The sequence below is a fragment of the Haematobia irritans genome, chromosome 5 (genome assembly GCF_050003625.1).
Source record: "Haematobia irritans isolate KBUSLIRL chromosome 5, ASM5000362v1, whole genome shotgun sequence".
Lineage (NCBI taxonomy): Eukaryota > Metazoa > Arthropoda > Insecta > Diptera > Muscidae > Haematobia > Haematobia irritans.
Window position 1 is genome coordinate 90,545,868 of NC_134401.1, and position 22,296 is coordinate 90,568,163.

The 22,296-nt window shown below is 35.2% G+C and overlaps 2 protein-coding genes across 3 annotated transcripts in view; both read right to left on the reverse strand.

The window, feature by feature from the left end:
* The window catches only part of LOC142241765 (uncharacterized), an 84,821-nt gene extending 72,778 nt beyond the window's left edge, over window positions 1-12,043 (reverse strand). Inside the window, exons 1-3 of one of the 2 annotated variants that reach the window (XM_075313587.1) lie at window positions 11,810-12,043; window positions 7,880-11,716; window positions 7,579-7,805 (exon numbers count right to left, since the gene is read on the reverse strand). In XM_075313587.1, the coding sequence (XP_075169702.1) occupies window positions 7,579-7,805; window positions 7,880-11,671 (4,019 nt within the window). In that variant the 5' untranslated portion in view covers window positions 11,672-11,716; window positions 11,810-12,043. Of the gene's footprint in view, window positions 1-7,578; window positions 7,806-7,879; window positions 11,725-11,809 lie in introns of both variants that reach the window. The other variant, XM_075313586.1, reaches the window with a different exon arrangement.
* Window positions 12,044-13,680: 1,637 nt separating this feature from the next.
* Window positions 13,681-22,202, reverse strand: muskelin (muskelin 1). The gene is made up of 10 exons (XM_075310055.1): window positions 21,928-22,202; window positions 20,307-20,519; window positions 20,038-20,242; window positions 19,692-19,968; window positions 18,667-19,268; window positions 18,328-18,609; window positions 17,950-18,257; window positions 17,307-17,463; window positions 17,015-17,189; window positions 13,681-14,403 (listed from the first exon to the last, which is right to left on the reverse strand). The coding sequence occupies exons 1-10, from the start codon at window positions 22,128-22,130 to the stop codon at window positions 14,138-14,140; spliced, it is 2,688 nt and encodes an 895-aa protein (XP_075166170.1). The 5' UTR covers window positions 22,131-22,202; the 3' UTR covers window positions 13,681-14,137.
* Between the last annotated feature and the right edge of the window lie 94 nt (window positions 22,203-22,296).

Genomic DNA, 22,296 nt, shown 5'->3' on the forward strand with positions numbered 1-22,296 from the left:
AAAATCGGGAGATCGGTCTATATAAGGGCTATACCAAAACATGGACCGATACTCACCATTTTTGGCACACCTCTTTATGGTCATAAAATACCTCTAGATTTCAAATTTCAGGCAAATTGGATAACACCAACAAAATTGGATAACACCAAGACCCCAAATCGGGAGGTCGGTTTATATGGGGACTATATCAAAACCTGGACCGATATAGCCCATCTTCGAACTTGACCTGCCTGCAGACAAAAGACGAGTTTGTGCAAAATTTCAGTACGATTGTTTCATTATTGAAGACTGTAGCGTGATTACAACAGACAGACAGACAGACGGACATCGTTATATCGTCTTAGAATTTCTCCCTGATCAAGAATATATATACATTATATAGTCGGAAATCGATATTTCGATGTGTTACAAACGGAATGACAAACTTATTATACACATGAGATTATATGAATATTTTTTTTTAAGTTGAACCCCCCCCGAATTAAAATCCTGGCTACGGCCTTGTATAGTTCAATGACCGTACACATAAGTTCAATATGAACTAAAGCAAAAGAAAATTTTCGTATGAATTAATGAACTACTGTATGGTTAAAATAGTCATGATTGGCGAGAGAGTGTAATTTCGTGAGTAGTAGTTAAAATGTTCCTGGCTTTAACAACGCTTTGTAGAAATCTCAAAATGTGCAGTATAATTTAGTTCAATTCATGATATAAAACAGTTTACTATTTTCAGTGTATCGAGAAAACAATATCGCCACGTTACCAATAAGTTTTTCCTTTTATTGTAGGCTTTATCGAACCTAGGGCCAATATTTCTGGCAGACACACGCATATTCAAATTATTATAGATTATAGATTAAAACAAAAAACAAATGCAGCATCACTAATAATGTTTCAGATTGCCATAAAGTATTTCCGAAACAATGGACTTGACAGTTTTTCTTAAATTTGAGGTAAATAATATGAATCATATTTTGCATTATTCATAGACTTGTGTCGTCTGTATGCAAGGTTTATAATATAAACACCTCAACGCGAAAATTAAATGTGTTTAAAAATAATGAAGACACCCATTCATTCATTCATTCTATAATTAGTAGGAAAATGGTTTCTACATAGACTAATCCAACAATTACATTTAAACTCTTATACAATATATGAACAAAAATATAATCACACAATTATTAATATGAGAATTAATTATTTTAGCTGATAACCCAGAAATGTTAAAATATTTCGAACCTAAACAAATTTTGACCTAATATCAGAGTTTACACTAAAAAAAAAACAGTGAACCCACCAGGAAGAAAAATTTGGGTTAGTTTTAGAAAATTGAGATTATTTTAGGAAAATTTTAATTAAACAGTATTACAAACACTGACATCACGCCAAAATAGCAGAAATAAGTAAATTTTTTTGAGACATTCAAGAAAATTTATTAGACATAATTAATTTTTTTCACTTGTTAAAAAAATTTTGTAATTTGAAGGAAACGAAAATTGCAAGAGTGTAGTAAAATTTACAAATTGTAATTTAACCTATATCGGTCCATGGCTTAAAATTACAAAATCTAGCAAATAAATAAAATAAAAATAAAGAAATAATGAACTATTTTGTGATAAGTACGAATTTAGTCGTCGTCGTCGTCGTCGTCGTTGTAACAGTTTATTGTGATCTCATCCATTTCATGTTATACGCTTGGTACATCAGCTTGTTGGCAGATCAAGGAACTCTGCGACTAAGATGGGGTGTGTCCAGAGTGATCTGGTGGTAAGTCGGGTTGGTTTGGCTGGGCAAGAGAAAAGATGACGCGTGTCGTGTGGCCCTTGGTTGCAAATTGGACAAACGTCAGCTACGCTGCTATCAATCACCGATAAGTAGGAATTGAGGCGGCTGCACTTGCCTGATCTTAATTGGGCCAAAACTACCCTAGTCTGCCGTGGGAGGTCTCTTTCCTCCGGTGCTATGGGCGGTGGTCGGACTCCAAGAACAGGATTAACCTTGTAGCTTCTCACCGCTTCAGCTACAGTATCCTCATGAATCCTGTTCAAACCTGCCTGGTACGCTGCTTGATCTAGAGGCTCTCTTTTATAGCGCTGGATCTCGCGCTCTAGATTATGTATATCAACCCTTACGTTCCTGGGTGGTGGTTGTGTATCCATAAGATGGTGGTTTGGATGATTACTGCGATAACAACCCAGGAGATACTGCTTTGACAACATGTAGTTGTGTCTTCGCACAGGGATGATCTTTGTCTCCACATAAAGGTGATCCAGGGGTGTGCTGCGGAGACACCCAGTCGCAGTTCTAAGAGCAGCGTTCTGGCAGGTTTGTATGTTATTCCACTGCGTATCACTGGTCTGCGGTGTCCACACTGGCGCTGCATAGTTTACCACTGACCGGCCAATTGCCTTATAAGTAGTTAGCAAGGTTTCTTTGTCCGCACCCCAAGTACTGCCGGCTAGTGACTTGAGGACCTTGTTTCTACCACGGAGCTTATTACAAATTGCAGTGGCATGGGCAGATGACCTAAAAAGGCTGTCGAATGTGACCCCAAGAATCTTGGGGTAATTTGTGGTCGGAATTATTACTCCATCGACTCTGATATTCAACTGCCTGCGCACTTCTGCCGTCCATGTAGTAAATAGTGTGGCTGAGGATTTGGTAGGGGATATCCTCAAGTTTCTCGCAGTGAAATAACTGGTAAGATTAGCTATGTAGACGTTCAACCGATCGCAAATGTCATCAACATTGGGCCCAGATGCCAAGATTGTACAGTCATCCGCATATGATACAATCTCGACGCCGTCAGGAGGGGGTGGAATCGAGGACATGTAGAGGTTAAACAGTGCCGGAGATATCACCCCACCTTGGGGAACTCCCTGTTTAACTCTACGCGGTCTTGACTTTCTGTCCCTGAATTCCACGTACGACTGGCGTCCACACATATAATTCAGCACCCAACGCTTCGCTCCTGCCGGTAGGGACGTATTCTCGATGTCCTCAAATAATGTGGCATGGTTGACCGTATCGAATGCTTTCGATAGGTCAAGCGCCACGAGGACCGTCCTGTGACACGGCCTGGGCTGGTTAAGTCCCTTATTAATATGTGTCGAAATGGCATGTAAGGCTGTTGTCGTACTATGTACCTTACGGAATCCATGTTGATGGTGGGCAGCTGGAAAATTCTCCACAAGGCTGGGGAGGAGTAATGCCTCAAGTGTCTTGGCTACTGGCGACAGAAGGGATATCGGTCTGTACGATTCACCTTTGCTCGAATCTTTGCCCGGTTTCAGTAGTGGAATCACCCTTCCCATTTTCCAGACATCGGGTATAATGTGTGATTCCAAAGACAAATTGACGAGTCTGGTCAGGTACTCAACTCCCAGTATTCCCAGATGCTTCAGCATTAGCATTGAAATTCCGTCAGGGCCCAGCGCCTTAGATGGTTTCGCGCTGTTGATGACATTGGTAACTTCGACTGCAGTAAATTGTGGTGTGTCATCGGCTCGGAGACCACGTACACGACGGGTGGCTCTCCTTTTCGCTCTATCACTCTCGGGATGCTCGACAAACTGTCGGTTGAAGTATTTGGCGCACCTCTTCGGATCAGTCACAGTCACGTCGCCAAATGTGACTGAAATCCCATCATCCCTTGTGGAGGGGTTCGAGAGGGCTCTAACTGTTGACCACAATTTACCAGTTCCTGTTCCTAAGTTACATTGCTTCAGGTGCTCTAACCAAGTGTTCCGCTTGTGCTCGTCGACTATCTTACTAATCTCTAGATTTAGTTCTCTGATTCTAGGATCAGCAGGGTTAGCACGACGGCGTTCATCACGCTCGTCTGCGAGTCCCGCCGCTTCGGCTGGGAAGTTGGGCCTCACCTGGGCAATTCGACCAGCGGGTATGAAGCGAGCGGCTGCTGCGTTGATGATGTCCCGGAACTCCCTCTGGGCAACATGAACATGTGAGGGGGACGGGAGCTCACTGAAGCGGCGATCGGTGTATTCTCTGAAGCCTTCCCAGTTGGCTTTCTTTTGATTAATAAACGTCCGGCGTTCAGAGGTTATGAAATCGGAGGGTCGGTTGATGGTGAGAATTATGGGGAGGTGGTCCGAACCCAATGAAATGACGGGTTGCCAGGAGACGTCATTTATCAGACCAGGCGATGCTAACGATAAGTCTGGCGAACTGCTGCAGTCACCCATAATTCTCGTGGGGGCCTCTTCGTTCACCGTGCAAAATGTGGAGTCGTCTATCTGCTCTGCCAAAGCTATGCCCCTCTGGTCATTACCCAGGAGAGAATGCCAGAGTTCATGGTGGGCATTAAAATCTCCTAGAACCAATCGGTTATGCCCGCTCAACAACCACTCAATGTTTGGGCTATAACCAGGAGCACAGCTACCAACCGGCGGTATGTACACATTGTATAGCTCTATCTCGGCAGCCCCACACTTAACTGCTACCCCCATACATTCCATGTACGGGTCATTAGTGTCTAGCACAAGCGTGATAGGTCTATACTGCACGGAACGGTGTAATATGAAAGCCAGGCCACCACCTCCATTTCTTGTGCGATCCTTCCGTAGGACATTGTACCCATCACAATGTCGTAGGCTGCAGGTGGGATTCAGCTTTGTTTCCTGGATCGCCGCGACCCTTATCCTTTTCCGATTCATAAAGTCTACGATCTCACTAATCTTACCACGGAGCCCGTTGCAATTAAATTGCAAAAATGATGCACTCTCCGGAACTGGTACAACAATATTCGGTGTAAGATGCTGCGGCGGAGAATATTGTTGTGCGGGAGAAGTCGGTGGGGTCACATAATCAGATGACCCACTGCTGCTGTCATTGGCACAGCATCCTGCCACGAAGTCAGTTTGACTATACTCCCGCAGCGATGTTAGGCCGGAGCAATTCCGGAAGTGCACCCATTCCATGCACCGGTTACACCTCACCGAAACCGAGCGATGGTGAATTCGATTTCGGCAGACGGCACAGTACCATGGTCCGGGGTTTTCCTCTATCCCGGCTCGGACCAAAAGCAGGCGGAGAAGGCTCCCCGGGATGCACCTTCTCCAACACGAAAAAATGGACGAGACAACACGTACACTGAGGTGGCAGCCGCTGGCCGATGGCTGGTATCCATCGGGTCAATCCGGTGCGTAGAACCCGCCGCCGTGGGATCGACGAATTTAGTAAATTTTTATGCTTCATTTTTGTATAATTTTTTCCCATTTTTTAGTCCATTTAAGAAACGTATGCAAAAAATTATTAGAGTAAAGGAAACTTTCTCCAAACATAATAATTCAAGTAACTAAAATAAAGTTAAATTGGCTTCAGTGAAATAGAAGGTTCACTTTTTTTGAGAGTATGTATCGTACATTTTAGGACATCTTTGCATTAGAATCAATACAAGGGAAGTTTCAAATCTTTGGATCCATGTAGGCTTTTTGTGAGTGTAGCCGTTATTTCATTAATTACATTTTTTCGATTTAGTTCGAATTATTCGATTTGAGACAAATTTATTTGATACAATTTCACATGAATTGTGTTTTCATTTAACATTTGGTTCTTGTAGTTTATAATGGTTTATAAATCACAAAATCAAAGCCATTTAGAAAACAGCTTTGTAATGAATATTAAACTATCGAAAATATGTTACATATCAATAGAGTCGCCTATTTTAAGTGTATTTAGAGAATTGTGTTAATAAAGAACAGTAAACATTATTCTTTATTACACCCAGAAAAAATTGTCTTCGAAAATAAAGGAAAAAAACTTTCATCAATTTAGTTTAGCCATTAAATTAAGATTTTGTAAAAAATAATAAAATGTACTTTATTCAGTTAAAATTTCCTAAACTGACAGTTGTTAGTTATAGTTCATTAAATAGAATAAAGTATGCAATTTTACTAACACTGATTTCTTCTCTTCAAAATTTAAGTAAACACACTTTTTAGATTGCAGATCCCAATATTTCTTTTATATTCCTGCAACCATCCACTCATCGTTATCGATATGTTCGTATTTAAAATCAGCAGTTTTAATTTTGTACGAGGTTTACCAAAAATGTGTAAGATTTATCAACATACATATATGAAAAATGTTCACAAAATTATTCCAAACATTAATCAAATTATATTAAATTTTTTTATTCTGTAGTATAGTGATACATAAATGTAGAAAATTGTTAACTAATATATAGAATGAATTCTTCCTAATCTCTTCGAAAATCATATCGTTCAAATAAACAAAAAATGTCTATGCGCTATGCGAAGTTCAAATGTCCTCAAATTTAGTTCATTATAACTTGAAGAAGAGGTAATTTTGTTTTTTGTTTTGTAGATTTTACAATATAGTCCTCTCCAACTAACAACTATATACATAGGTACGTAGATTTCCTATAAAAATAAAATTTTGACAAAATTTTCTGTAAAAATAAAATTTTGACAAAATTTTCTATAGAAATAAAATGTTGACAAAATTTTCCATAGAAATAAAATCTTCACAAAATTTTCTATATAAATAAAATTTTGACAAAATTTTCTATAGAAAAAAATTTTTCACAAAATTTTCTATAGAAATAAAATTTTGACAAAATTTTCTATAGAAAAAAAAATTTTGACAAAATTTTCTATAGAAATAAAGTTTTGACATAATTTTCGATAGAAATAAAGTTCTGACAAAATTTCCTATAGAAATAAAATTTTGACAAAATTTTCTATATAAATAAAATTTTGACAAATTTTCTATATAAAAAAAATTTTGACAAAATTTTCCAAAAAAATAAGGTTTGACATAATTTTCTATAGAAATAAAGTTCTGACAAAATTTCCTATAGAAATAAAATTTTGATAAAATTTTCTATATAAATAAATACTTGACAAAATTTTCTATATAAATAAAATTTTGACAAAATTTTCTATATAAATAAAATTTTGAGAAAATTTTCCTTATAAATAAAATTTTGACAAAATTTTCTATATTAATAAAATTTTGACAAAATTTTCTATATAAATAAAATTTTGACAAAATATTCTGTAAAAATAAAATTTTGACAAAATTTTCTATAGAAAAAAATTTTGACAAAATTTTCTATAGAAAAAAATGTTGACAAAATTTTCTATAGAAAAAAATTTTGACAAAATTTTCTAAAGAAATAAAATTTTGACCAAATTTTCTATAGAAATAAAGTTTTGACATAATTTTCTATAGAAATAAAGTTCTGACAAAATTTCCTATATAAATAAAATTTTGACAAAATTTTCTATAGAAATACAATTTTGGAAAATTAGATTTTCACCTTTTATTTCCCAACGCTATATCAAGCGAAGGAATGCGTATGGAAATCTTTCATCTATGTCAATACCATGATTCATATAAACTGATTAAAACATGTTCCGAATAGAAATATGTAATGGAAAAAATCTATCTATTTCGCATAGTTACCGAAGACTGGCTGAAATCTTATTAATCCTCCCCCGAAACCCAAAAGAGATTTTTTTTATTTAACCTTTTACATAATTGTCTCGATTTCCTTTAATATAAAGCATTAGAACATTTACGACTTACCTTTTTATCTGTTCTCGTTCTTTTTCCATTTTTAATAGAATTCCTCGTTGTTTCTTTTTAACGGCGGCTATATTTGCCAATAGACCTTTTGCCTTATAACGCGCCTTTTGAACTTCTAATAAAGCAATTTGACCTTTGGTGCGATCTATAAGAGCCTTTTCACGCATTTTCAAAAGAGCTGTTAAATGTTCAGTTTTGGTCAACTCATTTTGAATCAATTTATCATACTACAAAGAAATACGAAAGAAACACAAAATAAGTTGTGCTGAGCACTTTAAAAGTGTCTCCTCATAAAACTTACCAATCCCACATTGGAATAATTTAAAGATGATTCGGATAACGTCTCATTGTACTGTTGATGAGTTGTATTCTCGTTTTCATATTGATGGAAAAATTTAACAATTTCATCTCCTATCGAGATACGCCTTGACGTAGCGATCTTTGCAGGCGATGAGTTAATATTGATCGAAGCTCCAGGCTTTTGTTTGTTGCTTTTACCAGTTACTGTATTATAACTTGGGGGATTTGAATAATTGCTACGATGTCTCTTAATGATCGATTTTACACTGCTTGTTACCTCATCGTCGGCACTATGGGCTATATCTGATGAACTTGTTTGCGAGGAAATTATAGCAAGTTGAAATTGTGATTCATTTAATGTGGCCTCTTTAGAGTTGGTTTCCTGGAAATCACCTCGAGAGCGATTAATATGGGATTTTATAAAAGCAGAGGAATCACGCTTCATATTCGTTGGTAGATTTGAGGTATTCGATTTCATTTGATGCAGCTTAGTAGGAGGATTTCCATTTTTCTGCGAAACTGCTCCAAAGGTGTTTTGTAAATCTTCCGCTATACTTGAGCTGCCATCATCATCATCATTAGATTTGGAAAATTTATCGGTTTGATAAGCCACACTTTTGTTTACTTTATGTGTCGCTGAATTCACACTTTCAACTTCACTTTGAGAGCCTTGCGATGTAGACACGCTTCTCATTTCTCTAGTTAATTGTGACGTAGTGGAATGTGTATGAATAGATTTCTCAGATAGGGAATGTTGTATTTGTACATTGGACATATTATGATATTGCTTATCATTTTTTTCTTCGCCCAAAAATGCCACATTTCTAATTTCTTGCGTTATCTTCTTATTGCATTTGTAAATAACCAAGCTTTCTTCTTTGCTATTATCCTCTTTTAAGGATTTTGTATATTTTTCTATTAAATCCTCCTTATCTATACAGTCCGAGTAGTTGCTTTTGTTTACGTCTTCTTGCTTCAACATTTGACTTGGCATATGTTTGTGAAGTATGTTTTTGGGTTTAATCTCCTTTAGAGTTTCTTGTCCATCGCATTCTTCCACCAATGCATATACCGACATATTTGATCTACTATTTTTCGATGAGACTAATTCTTCTTCCGTATTCACTAGAGGGTTATTGTCTTTGTGTTGCTTGGGATTTTCTATGCGGTTTTCTTGAGATTCTATAATGGTGTGTTTTAAATTTTCCTTCAATTTTTCAATCAAACTCAGACGTTTTTCATAGCTCTCGCTTACTTTGGTTTGTAATGGAGAATTGTTTGACTCCTCTTCAGTTTCAACTGTTATGGAGCTCTTTGAAGTTCTGGTACTTGAATTCATGTCTAAATTTAATTTCGGTAAAGGTGTATCATTGGAGTTTCCATATTCATCTGTCATAGACTTGGGAGGTGTCATCAAGGGCTTAACTTTATTGGCTATTTCGAATAGCTGTTTTTTACGAGTTTTCAATTTCTCGTTTGTGCTCTCTAGACTTTGTTTTAGTTTTTCATCATCTAATTGACGATTATGGGGAGAATTTTCAAAATCTGATGAATATTGTTTATCTGTTTCTCCTGAAGAAGAGGATGCCTTCTTCACCGGTGTACCACGGGGACTCAGGATACGCGATGATTTCACCAGAGTGGTTTTCAATTGTTCATTAACTTGTATGACTTGAGACAAGCTACGATTGAAATCATCCAGCAATTGGGAGAAGTGCATTTCCTCATCCTTGTGAATTACAGTGTCATTTGTTTCTTTCTCTGGGTGGTTGATCGTGGAATTATGTTTGCGTTGTATTTTCAAATTATCTATCTTTTCCAGAGATAGAGGACTAACTGGCCGAGGTTTTGTAAATTCAAAATCCTGATTTTGTTGCTTGGCATATTTCTTTTCGGGACTACTGAATATATGCGACGAAATCGAGGTGACTTCGTCTTCCGTATTCATTTGGCCGTACTTTTCCAAAGACTGCTGAGAATGGTTGTATGTACGACGGGATTCTGTGCGCAATGAAGAAATCTCTGTTAGAGTATTTGATATTGGTATTGGCAATGAAACAGATGAGGAAGCAATACTTTCCATGGATTTGCATTTTGATGTTTTGTTGGAAGAGGGACGATTTGCGGAATTTTCTTCCAAATCAGAAACGTGGCATGATTTGCTAAGATTTTCGGAATTTTCCTTCAACATTGAAACGCCCTGGACTTGAATATCCGTAGCCATGGAATATGTTCGTGGTGGTGACTTCAAACTTTCCAAAGATGTATTAAATATTGTCTTGGTACTTCCGAAAGGTTTTGCAAGCTTGCCATCTTCTTTGCTCTTCTGCATTGATTTATTGCTTAGCACTGGCTCGGCTTCTATTGATTCCGTACTTTTACGTTTCTTTAATTCCTGGTCTTCTGGTTTATCCAGTAATTTCCTCTTTTTCTCCATTTCCCTATGTTCTTCTTCAATCTCACTTTCTTTTCCAAATAACAAATCCGTTGTAGATGTAAATTGACTGGTCTTTGTTGTTCTCTCCCTCTTACAAGGTAAAGGAGGATGTGGCTGCGATATGGCCTCCAATTTGCGCCTTACAGCCATTATGAAATTATATGGATAGACTTGAGCTGTTGACGGCCTCAACAAGAAAGGCAAGTCGTTGTTTTGCCCACTTTGATTTCTTGTGCTGCAGCGAGATTGAAAATCTGAATTTTTATCTTCTTGAGAATTTAGTTGCAATTGCGTCGAAGGCATTTCCAAATCAGATGCATCTTCAGTCTTTATTTGCTCCTTTTCTATTTCCTTTACGGGCACTTCGAAATTTTCTTTTGCTGCTTTCTTTGTTTCTAATTTCGAAGACAAATTTCCCAACATATTTTCCTTTCCATTGGTGATACTTTTCAGAGCGCTAAATGAGTAGTCTTTTTCGTCATCAGTTTTTCTAAGCAAACCAATTCGTTTATGATTTTCTCCCAAGGGAAACGATGGGTTAGATTTGAGTGGTACCGGTGTGGTAGTTTTTGCAGAACTTAGACCATGATCTTTTTGTGTTTCACGCTGTCGTTCTGTGTGTATATCTTGTTTGGAATGCCTTTGCAATTGCAATGAAAGTCCTTTAATGGATGAAACATCTGCCTTTTTGCAATCATCTCTCTTTTTGTGTTCAATTATTTTGAATGTTTCTTTATTCTGTTTTGTTTCCGCAAAATTAGCTTTTTTATTGGATAATCTTTCTGTATCGATACGAACACTTTGAAGTTTTTTCTTATCCAAGTTTTTAGAAACCAATTTACGTGTGTTCTTTTTTAACTCTTCAAGACGTCGTTTTATTTCTTCCTTTTCCTTATTGGCCTTTGCCTCCGGTTGATTTGCTGCCTCAGATTTACGTTTTTTCTTTTGCATTTCCATAAATTTTCTGGCTTCTTCCGGATTGTAGGGCTTTTTATTAGCTTGACGATTCGATGTGTTATTGGCAATGGGAAGGTTGGATGATTTTGATCGTCGCTTTGATGATGCCACTCTGGACGTGTCAATACGTGATATTCTTGTGGTTGTAGGTTTTTGGTTATCCAAGTTAGTACTTGCCTGGACTTGGATATCAGTGTTACTCCTTCGAAGTGTATTAATAGGAGGCGAGTCTTTTTCTGCAGTCTTTTCATTTTCTTCAGTCTTATCCACTTCTTCCATTGTAGTACTTTGAGGCGTTGATTTGGCTATGTTGCTTAACATTTCTTGAATTGCTTTTATTTCTTGTTCCCTTTCTTGTTTTTTCTTGGCAAAATCTTCTTGTTTATGTTGCACATCCATTTCTAGTTGTTGCGCATGCGGTTTAGTAGGCAGAACGTAGGAAAACTAAATGACTAAAATTCATAATAAAAAATATTAAAAATTCCCCAAAGAGAGTACAAACAACACCTAAAGGTATTTCCAAATTGTTGCTGTTACCTGATATTCTTATTATATCCCAAACGAGTTTTAACCGTCCTTTTTGTTGTTGCTGCTTTTTATTTCAAAGGAGATCATTCCAAGGGTTAAAAAAAAACAATTACATGGATTTTGTTTTCTCGTTGAATATTTTCAATTTACGGTGTTGAAGATTGTATTGTGCATTTTGGTCTTTAATTTTCTTTCCTTATCTATTTCAAAATGTTCCTAGCGACATAAACAAATCTGAAAGCACACAGAAGGTTTTTTGAGGAGTTTTATTTACCAGCGCTTACGACAAGCGATAACCGATAACAAGCCTCAACCGATAAGTACAAATGAATCATGATAAAATAACACAGGTAGATGTTTTAAACAACATATTCGTACGTTTTAAACATCATATGAATTGAAATTAGGGCTGTCACCCGGGAAAAATACCGGGATTTTGCTTTATAATTTACTCTTATGTTTTTCTGTTCTTTTTTTAATAAAATTGTATTAAACTAAATTGGTTTAATGTACAAAAAAATTTATTGTTTTTTACTGTAGATTGTTATTACTTAAAATATTTAAAGAATCTCGAAAATTTCGGAATCACGAAAAAATCACGGATACGCTTCCCCATCACAGTTGGCGATTATTGTAGTGTCACTTAAGAGTCTATGGTAGCGATGAGGATGAAATGGAATTTTGAAATGCTGGCAGGGGTTCTCTTTTCGCGATTACTTTATTAAAACAGCTCAATATAAAGCAAATAAATTATTGCAATTGATGCGCAGTTTCTTTTACCTGTAGATTGTGGCAGGACTTTACAGGAATGTGTTTGTTTTCATTTATAATTTTGGTTATTTACGACAAAGTAATCACGAAAATAAAGTGGTTTTCAACTCGAAAACCGAACTCAGTACCCACCTTTAAGGTGGATATTAAGTTCGAGTTTAGCCGCTAAAATAACCATTTTTTCACAATTACTTTTCTTTAATTTTTTTCTTTCTTGAATAATGCTTTGGGCTGCTCCCCATCAAGTTATAATAAAATTTGCAACAAATATGTATAATTTTATGCCTTTTTTTTACTGATTTAGCCGCTAAAATCGTAATTTTTCCACGATTACTTTTCTTTAATAATCCATTTTAAGGAATACAAACTTTGTGAAAATTTGCTTTGGGCTATTCCCCATCAAGTTATAATAAAATTTGCAACAAATATATTTAATTTGATGCCTTTCTTTACTGATTTAGTTTTCACTTTAGCGGCTAAACTAGAACTTAATACCCACCTTTACATGACAAACCTCTAACGAAATTTTCGCGACCCATAAGAATTACTTTGCTATATTTGCTAACGAAAATTCCGTGAGGCTTTATTATCGATTGCTTACATTTTGTTCTCATAAGAAATACATTGCAAAAATAGTTTATTGACACGTAAATTAAATTTACGCAAGAGCTGCAAACTTAAGTTCGGGAGTAAAATGTAAACAATCGACAATAACACCTCACGGAATTTTCGTTTTGTACGAACCAGCGGACTAATCACGCATTCGATATCGAGAACTTTTGATCGAAATCTAAATTTTTCGGATCACTCGAGTCGATATCGAATTTTATTGATATTTCCCTATTGAAAATCTACTGATATTTACGTGGATTTCGGTCAAAATTCCCTTTAAGAGGATTACGTGCCTAGTGTGAAATATATGGAAAAACTATATTATCGGCACGTAACAGAATTTCATGTAGAAAATAATATTTATTTATTTAGCCGTTATTTTTTAAATATTTCAAACTACGAACCTAGTGTCCTAATTTCGTTGGGGATTTTAGGTAAGATAAGCTAGAAACCTAAACTAACTTTTTTGATCTTGAATTTGAGTAAAAAATCAACAGTTTTTCTATTAAAGTATGAAAAATTTATTTGTTTTCTTAGATAAAAATTTACTTATATTAATTATAACATTCTTCGACATGGTTTATCATTAGAATTTCTTCTGAGTTGTATATAGTATATTCTGCACTTGTCTATTGTGCCAAAAATACAATAAAAAATTAAAAAAGAAATAAACATTAAACAACAAAAACAATGATACAATTTGAGTAGTTTTCGATTATCACAATACAAAGATTTCAATACATAGTACATATAAAAAAACGTAAATAAAATAATGGGGGTTTTCTTCTTTGAATTCTACTTAGGAAAATTTATATTTATATAAAAAAATATTGTTCACATAAAACTCAAAATTAATAATACAAATTGAAGTTTTGGTTAAAGTCTTTTCAAGTATTACAAACAAATGGATAAATTATTATTAAAGAAAATAGAAAAAATACAAACTTAACTTTTCTAAATAATAACAAAATCACTAAGATTTCGTTCTGGTTGTACCATATTTGAAGGCATCAATTGAACTAGAGTGTTAAAAAGGAACGAACGGCGGGATCGTAATTCATAAATATAACTATGACGAGAGCGTTTTCCACCGGATTTACGATACGCAGTGTATGATGAGGCAGCATCTGAAATACCTGAAGTAGTTGTTGAGCTTTCACATGATTCCATAGACAAGTCGTCGGTAGCATGTGTTGCATCATCTGACTTGGGACAAACATCTATAATTTAAAGAAGGAACATTCATTAACACTCACAAGAAAATTCAAGTATGTAAGATAATACAATAATGCTTTAAATTAAAGAATAAAAATATATGACCACTAATATTTTACAAAAGCAGTATTGCCAGTATTTTTCTGGCTCTTGTCCCCAAAAATCGCCAACTTAAAAATAATCTCACAAAAATCCAAATGTTTTACAAGTTTTTATAAAAAAATAGTGTTTGCTGTAAAAAAATAGCAATAACTTAAACAACAAACATATTTTTTTGCCATACCAGCTTGCGGGCCGCTATAAGATCAAGATTTCGAAAAACTAAACCAGGAGAGCGGCGATCGCGTTTAAGTGCTAGAGAAATGAAAATAGGAGCCATGTAAATACTAACGAAATGTTCCTTCTAAATATTCAAGTAATAAAATTGGGCAGTAGATCAATATGAAGGTGACCCATCTTGATCATTTCTATATGAATGGTATATTTTGTCCAAATCAGTGATGAAACCTGATGAGAGACAATATTTATGCCCGAGTTCTCACGAAGTGATTTAACAATTATAGAAAAATGGCTTAGTAAAATTATATTATAAGAAACCCCCAAGTTCCCAACTCAAAAATGTCATCCCCATCCACGAAAAAATGTCCCCAAATACATACAAACTCCCGTCAAATGCGTAAACAAACTTGAAAACAAAATTTCTGGTTCCAAACAAAGTACATGGTCAAAAAAGTTACTAAAATTTCCAAATCCGACAGTCATGTAAACACGAGTCGGACCATCGTATAAACAATGGTTATATTGGCCAAGAGTTTAAAACTTCATAAAAACTACAGGTGTGCACGTGACAAAAAATTGTCGTGACTCACGAAAATTTTCGTGGCTCACGCGTGAGTTGTGTCACGCTGACGGCAAAGGCGTGAGTGTGCCTGAGCGTGATTATCCAACCAAATGTCCTGCATGAGCGTGAGTCATGAAAATAATATCTTCGTGAGTGTGCGTGAGTAACGAATTTCGGAAAAACACGCTCACCAAAAAATCCCGCTTACGAACATAAAATGCTTACGAGTTCAATTCATTTATAATTTTAGTGACATCCTAGTTGGTAAGAATTTAATAACGCACTCGATTTTAACCATACTCATATTTTCAGACAGGTTCTATAGGTAAATCACTCATAAAATTATTCGCGAGCCACGAGGTTTTTCGTGAGTCACGACATTAAAAAGATTTTCGTGCGTGAGTACAATTTTTCTTTTCGTGAGCGTGCGTGAGCGTCAGTCCTACCAAAAAGTATAGTGCGTGAGTGTGCGTGAATAAGATTTCTCTGTCGTGAGTGTGCGTGAGCAAAATATTACTCACGTACACACCTTTAACCCTCTAATGCACCAATTTGTTTGCCAGCTGATTAAATATTCAATGTTAACGACACAAAAGCTAGAAAACTAAACAAGATAAATTTATATGGTAAAACTCAGTATATGCTACAAAGCCTCTTGAACAGTTTTAACTAAGTTTTCTTTTTATTTTACCCATTTTTGTTGTCTTAAGGTGTGTTTTACTAAAAGCTTACTGATTTAACGGAGCCCGCCTAAAGGCGGGATTGGGCATTAGAGGGTTAATAAAAACCCGTTGGAAACCATTTGAATAAGGCTGCATACAAAAAGAAGCTCGACGTATCGGTGCCCCACGAGTTAACGCAAAAAAACACATGGACATAATTTCTCTCTGCGAATCGATGATGAATCGCACGAAATCTACCCATTTCAGAAGTGGTGGAAAAGTAGATCACTTACGACGACAATCTAAAATGGCCGTGGTTGAAACACGTTGACCAAGCCAGGAAGGTTTTTCTATGTGTTTTGATAAAATTATCTATATGAGGTACCCACATACGGCAATTCCGAACTGTACTATCAACAAATGTATGAAGAACGCAATCGCCTAGAAACCAGCTATGGTCAATAGGAGAGGATTTGTGTTCCAGTTGAAAAAAAAAAACATAAAAAATACTGGATTTCGTTTTACTAAACCTGATATTCTTACGCCCATTTTCATGAAGCTCCGTTAGTGCTCCGTTAACTAACGAACTTTTAAACCGTATTATGGGCATATCTGCCATTTTGCGTATATATTCCATATGCCAGTTAGAAACTTAACTGCTGAAAATTTTTCAGTTAAAGTTAACCGGAAAAAAGATTTTTCCATTTTTCTTTCTGTTAACTGGCAGTTAAAGCCTAACGGAGCTACATGAAAATGGCCGTTAATGTTATCTTATAGAAAAACAGCACATGCTGTTATAATTTTGATACTCGTGGAGCCCCAAAAATATGTTTTAATATAACCTTAAATGCTCCTAAAACATTTTCTTTGCTGTTATGCATTAATTTAAAAAATTTTGATTTTTTGTATTTGCTCAAAAACCAAACCAAAAACATGCTTTAGAGTAATCGAGATAAAAAACAGCGAAGAATGGCTGCTATTTTAGCAAAACACTGACTGTTTTCTTTTTTCATCAGTCTTTTTGCTGTTTGATCACATTTCTCAGTAGTGTCTACTAAAAAGATCTTTTGTTGTATTTTTTTTACAATTTTGAGAATAAGAGATTTTCCATACCTTCATCGATTGCTGAAGCCATATCTGAACTACATTCTTCAACCAGGCTGGACTTATCGCCAACAACAGATGTCGCTGTCGGTCCGCTTGTCCCCAAAGGCAGTGTATTCAAGCGGCGATCTTCAGTTTCATGGTCATCGTCACATTTAAACAGCAGCGAAGCCAGTCTATGGAACTGTAATCAAAATAATATATTTGTGAAGACTCCAGAAGATAGTAGATATTATATTCTTATTTTTTTCAAGAACTTGAAAGGAGTGCATACGATTCTAAATAAAATACATGTTCTTACATTTCTCAATTGTTCTTCGTTGCTGTGATCAATGACATCGGCTATATTGTGTCTTAAATAATACATCGCTTTATATGGATCCGACTTGGTCATTTCTTCGTAATGTAGTTTGCGTACCAAATAACGGCAGTGCCTTAAAATTTCACCACGCTTTGGCCTGTAAATAGATTGGTACAAATAAGGGAAAAGGTGTCACATGTTTTCATATCACATTAATATTTTTAGATAAAGATAAAGTCGAACACATCTATTTGTATATATCTTTGAGATAGGAAGTCTCTTAACTTTCAATAATTAAAGGAATGTGCAATTGTATTAAAATGTCCTACACTCACACACAGAGAAGTCAGAAGCAACAGCAGCCTGCTATTTTTGTACTTTGTGCTCTAGCACACAATTTGTAAAATTTTTAGGTTTTGATAACACACCAACGTAGCGTTAAGTTATTGGGAAAAGGTTGTTACCCTAGCAGCCCGATATTTAGGGAAGGATTGGGTAAACGTTCTTCTGCACTATTTGCATTTTTAGTCCATGATATGTATCGAGTTTTTTGGATTACACATTTGGAGTTCAAACATCCAAAGATTTTCTAATTTTATCACCAAAAAACACTAACATCTGAAATAAGTTTTTTCTTACTTACTTTTCCAATTGTAATATCCAAAAATCATCTAAACGCAACTGCGGTGTTGTTGAACGTCCTGGATTACCGCCAAACATGTAATGTAATTTAGCTGTTTCATCATAGACAAATTGATGGGCATAACGGGGACATGGTTCCATAAGATTACTTTTGCTTCCATCACAATTTGTACTATCGATTGACGATGAAGAATTATAGCGACTTGTATATATGCGAGACCATTGATGAGTATCCAATGAGTAAACCCAGAATGAATTGGAGGCATCTACGTGATGGATATCCCGACGATCTTTCATTTTGCTTAAACTCTAGTTGAAAAAAACAACAAAATATTATATATAAATCGATATCACACATCATTTTGAGGAGATTTTGTACCGAAAATATATAAATTTCATTGCGTTCACAGTCAATGGTTGCTCTTAGGGTATAACCTGGGGATGGTTCAGTTTTGCCGTCTGATGAAGTTGATGGATTACTAGATCCAACAGTACTGATGTTAGAGTTTGAGGCATTAGTACCAGAAGAGGATGTCGTTCGTCTATTATTCGTATTTCGATTTAAGATCTCCAAAGATTGAGTATCAACTTTATAAGTTATAAAGTCATGGATGTCTTCTTTCCCACGTTGTCCACCATATATATAGAGTTTTCGTTTTTTCTGCAAACAAATATATCGATAATAATTAACCCAGACAAAAACAAATCCCATACATACATTATGGAATACCATACAGTGGGTTATACGTGATTTAATTGACAAAACATCTGGTTGTGAAGCAGTCGGATGATGACAGTCTACCAATAATTGTGTCCATGTATTCGTAGCTATATGATATGAGAATAAACCTGAATATTCAGGCTCACTTGTGGTCGATGCATTTACACTTCGAGGCGTAAGAACCTTTCCGCCAAACACATAAATTGTTCTCTTCTCTACATCAATGCACATTTGATGATCATACATTAGCTGTGGACCACCAACCTGGCACGTATCATCACATATTTGTAGCCATGTTTGAGCGCGTGTATCATATAGGAAAAAATCACTTTTTATATATTCGGTGGTTCGTATAGAATTGTCCAAGTAACGTCCCAACATAAAAATGTTCTCACTAACCGGATCGAATACCATTTTGTGACAAGAACGTGGAGTTGGACCATTGAATTGTTCAGAATGTTCAAAAATTTGAGTCCAACAATTTTTGCGTATATCGAAAACCCACAAATCGCTAAGATCCTGGAATCCATCCCAACCTCCAAAGAGATAAATCAAACGTTTCTGTACATCCATTACTAATTGATGGCCACCGCGATTGCCTGTAAAATATAAAATTTGAATATAAGAAGAAGAGATACACATATTGAAAATGTCGCACAAATATGAAAATGCTATGAAAGAGTATATTCTGTACATTGTTTTTTGATCAGAAGACTAATTACTGGTATTTTAAAAGTTTTCACTATACCAGTTATACATCTGCAATTTTATAATAACAGATTTTGCTGCTAATTAGCCTAAGTTTGCAGTTCTATCAAATGATACTGTTTTTTTTTCCATTTTCAACAGGCAAAAAAATATGCTGAAACAACTAACTTGTTATTACTAAATTTTTCTTTTGAGCGTGCAAACAGTACTTAAAATATATTAGTGAAAAATTTTAGATCTAAAGTTCTTGTTGTTTAGACAAAATAGCCACTTTTTTACTATATAAATAGATATTCAACTAATACGTCACTTGCCTGGTTGAGTATTCCCCTGGACATGCTGCAAACGCCACTCATGCTTGTAGTCTTGACGATTTAAGTAGTCATCCATAAGACCTTCATCTATGCAATCACTAATGAATTTTTCCGCTTTTTCAAAGTCGCCATTGATCACTAAACATTGGTGCAATTCACTGATCAATGAATGTTCGAGTTGGACATTTGTTTGATCCTGCAACGCCTTAAAGGCTATATCATAACCTTGTTGTCGAAAATGCTTCAGACACAGGCGAATAATTTCAACTTCACGTAACTAAAAAATTATAGCAAAATTATTCGGTATAAACTCTCCAATCAAAAAAATGTATATACGCTAATTTACCTTATTATAATCCTTCAAACAACTGCTTGTATACATGGGATCATCTTGACCCATCAGTTCTATATACCAAATACTATAGTTAAAAGTAGGACCCCAAGATAATAGAGGGACAATTTTAAGATATAAAATTGGTAGACTTGTATTGCCATCTTTGGTAACGCAGCGTAAATTAAATATTTCTGGTATGTGATCGTTTCGAAGTCCACTGTTGGTAAATTGATTTGTTATTTGTGACATTTATGAATTCTATGCATTAATATGCATCTTACCCCTCTAATAGTAGTTCCATATGTTCTTCATCCAGTCCGCCATATATATGGAATTTTTTTATATTACATACATGAGATTTTTCAAACTTTCCAAATTTGATTTTCTTAACTATAGCAGGCCTGCGTAATTTTAATGTTAGATATTGTGGAGGATTATTGTTTTGAGCAGACCAACGGGATGATTGATCACTTGGAGAGTCCACAAGAATATATCTAAGAACGGAAGAAGCAAAATCATGGATTTTATATCATTACATACATAGAAATTATTTGAAATAATGGGGGCAGAATGTAAACAATCGATAACAACACAACTAAATATTAATTTCAAAGCCCCGTATGCAGTACACGCAAAAACTCCTCTTACATGCCGATAATACAGTTCTGTTATGTTTATCTTATGAGAGCAAAATATATACGACCGATAATAACGTCTCCCGGAATTTTAGGTAGCAAAAGTGCCAATGGATTTCGAGATGCATACAGGTCTCAAAGGATATAAACATATTCAATTATTGCTTTCAATTTAAAGTTAAAAAATACATATATTAAGCTCCCGCCATTATGAACTTAGTAAACACCATTATGGGCAACGGCATTTTCGCTATCGTATAAAAAATTATAAATAATTAATAGAAACTGCATCCAACTGCGCAATTAGCATAAAGTAGTTATAAGAAATACCGTTGTTTTTTGTATTTTTCTACTTTTTAGCTATATCAATTTTCAGTGTTGCCAGCTTTTTCCGATTTGCCTCATAAAATCCTCATCCTACAACACGAGTCGAGATGAGTTTCTACAAATCTGGAAAATATTTATAGAATATCTAGATAACAATTCTTACTTCAAATGAAGATATATTTAAAAGTAGATTTATCCATAAGTGGTTTGCCTTAAAACGGGATTTATAAACTGGCTTAAACACAGTGAAAATAAATCTTTCGAAACAGGAAATTAGCCGCTGAAAATGGGAGAGCAGTCACAATTTGTAAAAAAAACTTTTTCTACTACCTTTACAACACAACAAAATAAATCAACTAGAAGATATTTTTCTTATTTTAATTCTTTAAAGAAAATTAGCGCTATGGAATAAAAACCCGATAAGAAATTCATCTGCTTTTCTTAAGGGTGGTAAGTATTTCGCTAAAGGTACACACCTACCGACCTGTTTTAACAGCATTAGTTTTCGTTAAAACATCGATTGTTTATATTTAGTCTCACATTTATTGACATGCAACTGAAATTGGGACTGTCGTCCTCAATAAAAAAAATACCTCAATTAAGTGGAATTTATCAACTGTGGCAGCAATCATCGATTAAACACAGGTAAATAAAAGCACAGACACCGCCGTTTCACACAATAACAAATTCGAGCAATACTAAATTTTGTTCTTTTATGTCAGAGCTATATGATATGTGAATGTATGCACGTATGTAATATGCTTGTTGCAGATTATTGGTCGAATGGATAACAACAAAAAAACAATAACGCTTAAGTTATGCAAAATAACAACAATGCTACGCATATGCAATTAAACGGGTAATTTTCATAAATATATTTTTTATTCCTAATACAAATATCACCTTTATAAATTCTGTTTGGGGTTATTGTACTACTCACTCTGGAAAGAACAGCGGCGAGAAGCTCGAATAGCGATGAATCTCATATGACAGCTTTTCAATATCCTCCAAATAATTTAGTGGCCTTTTCAATTTCACTTCCTCACTAACATCAGTACCGCCTGAATATCCTGCGGTCATATAACTGTTGAATATGGGATTTCCACTTTGCCGTAATGGGGAGTCGTTGCCTTCAATATTCATGTTTGTTTTTTTACCACTACTATTGTTTCCCGTGGTTTTTTAGTTTTTGACTTCTTTAAGTTCAATACGTCTGCACATTCCAATTCGAAAGCGTTCCATCGTCACCCCTTACCGCAAAAAATTTAACGGCGTCATATCTGATCATCTAAATAAAATACATAGGTAT

Bases quoted from the DNA above. Each gene is read 5' to 3' on its own strand.
- muskelin (XM_075310055.1), bottom strand. From the start codon at position 22,130: ATGAATATTGAAGGCAACGACTCCCCATTACGGCAAAGTGGAAATCCC. The intron at 20,243-20,306 runs GTAAGATGCATA...ATTTACCAACAG, and splicing joins ATGGAACTACTATTAGAGGG to TGGACTTCGAAACGATCACA. The intron at 19,269-19,691 runs GCAAGTGACGTA...TATATTTTACAG, and splicing joins CCAGGGGAATACTCAACCAG to GCAATCGCGGTGGCCATCAA.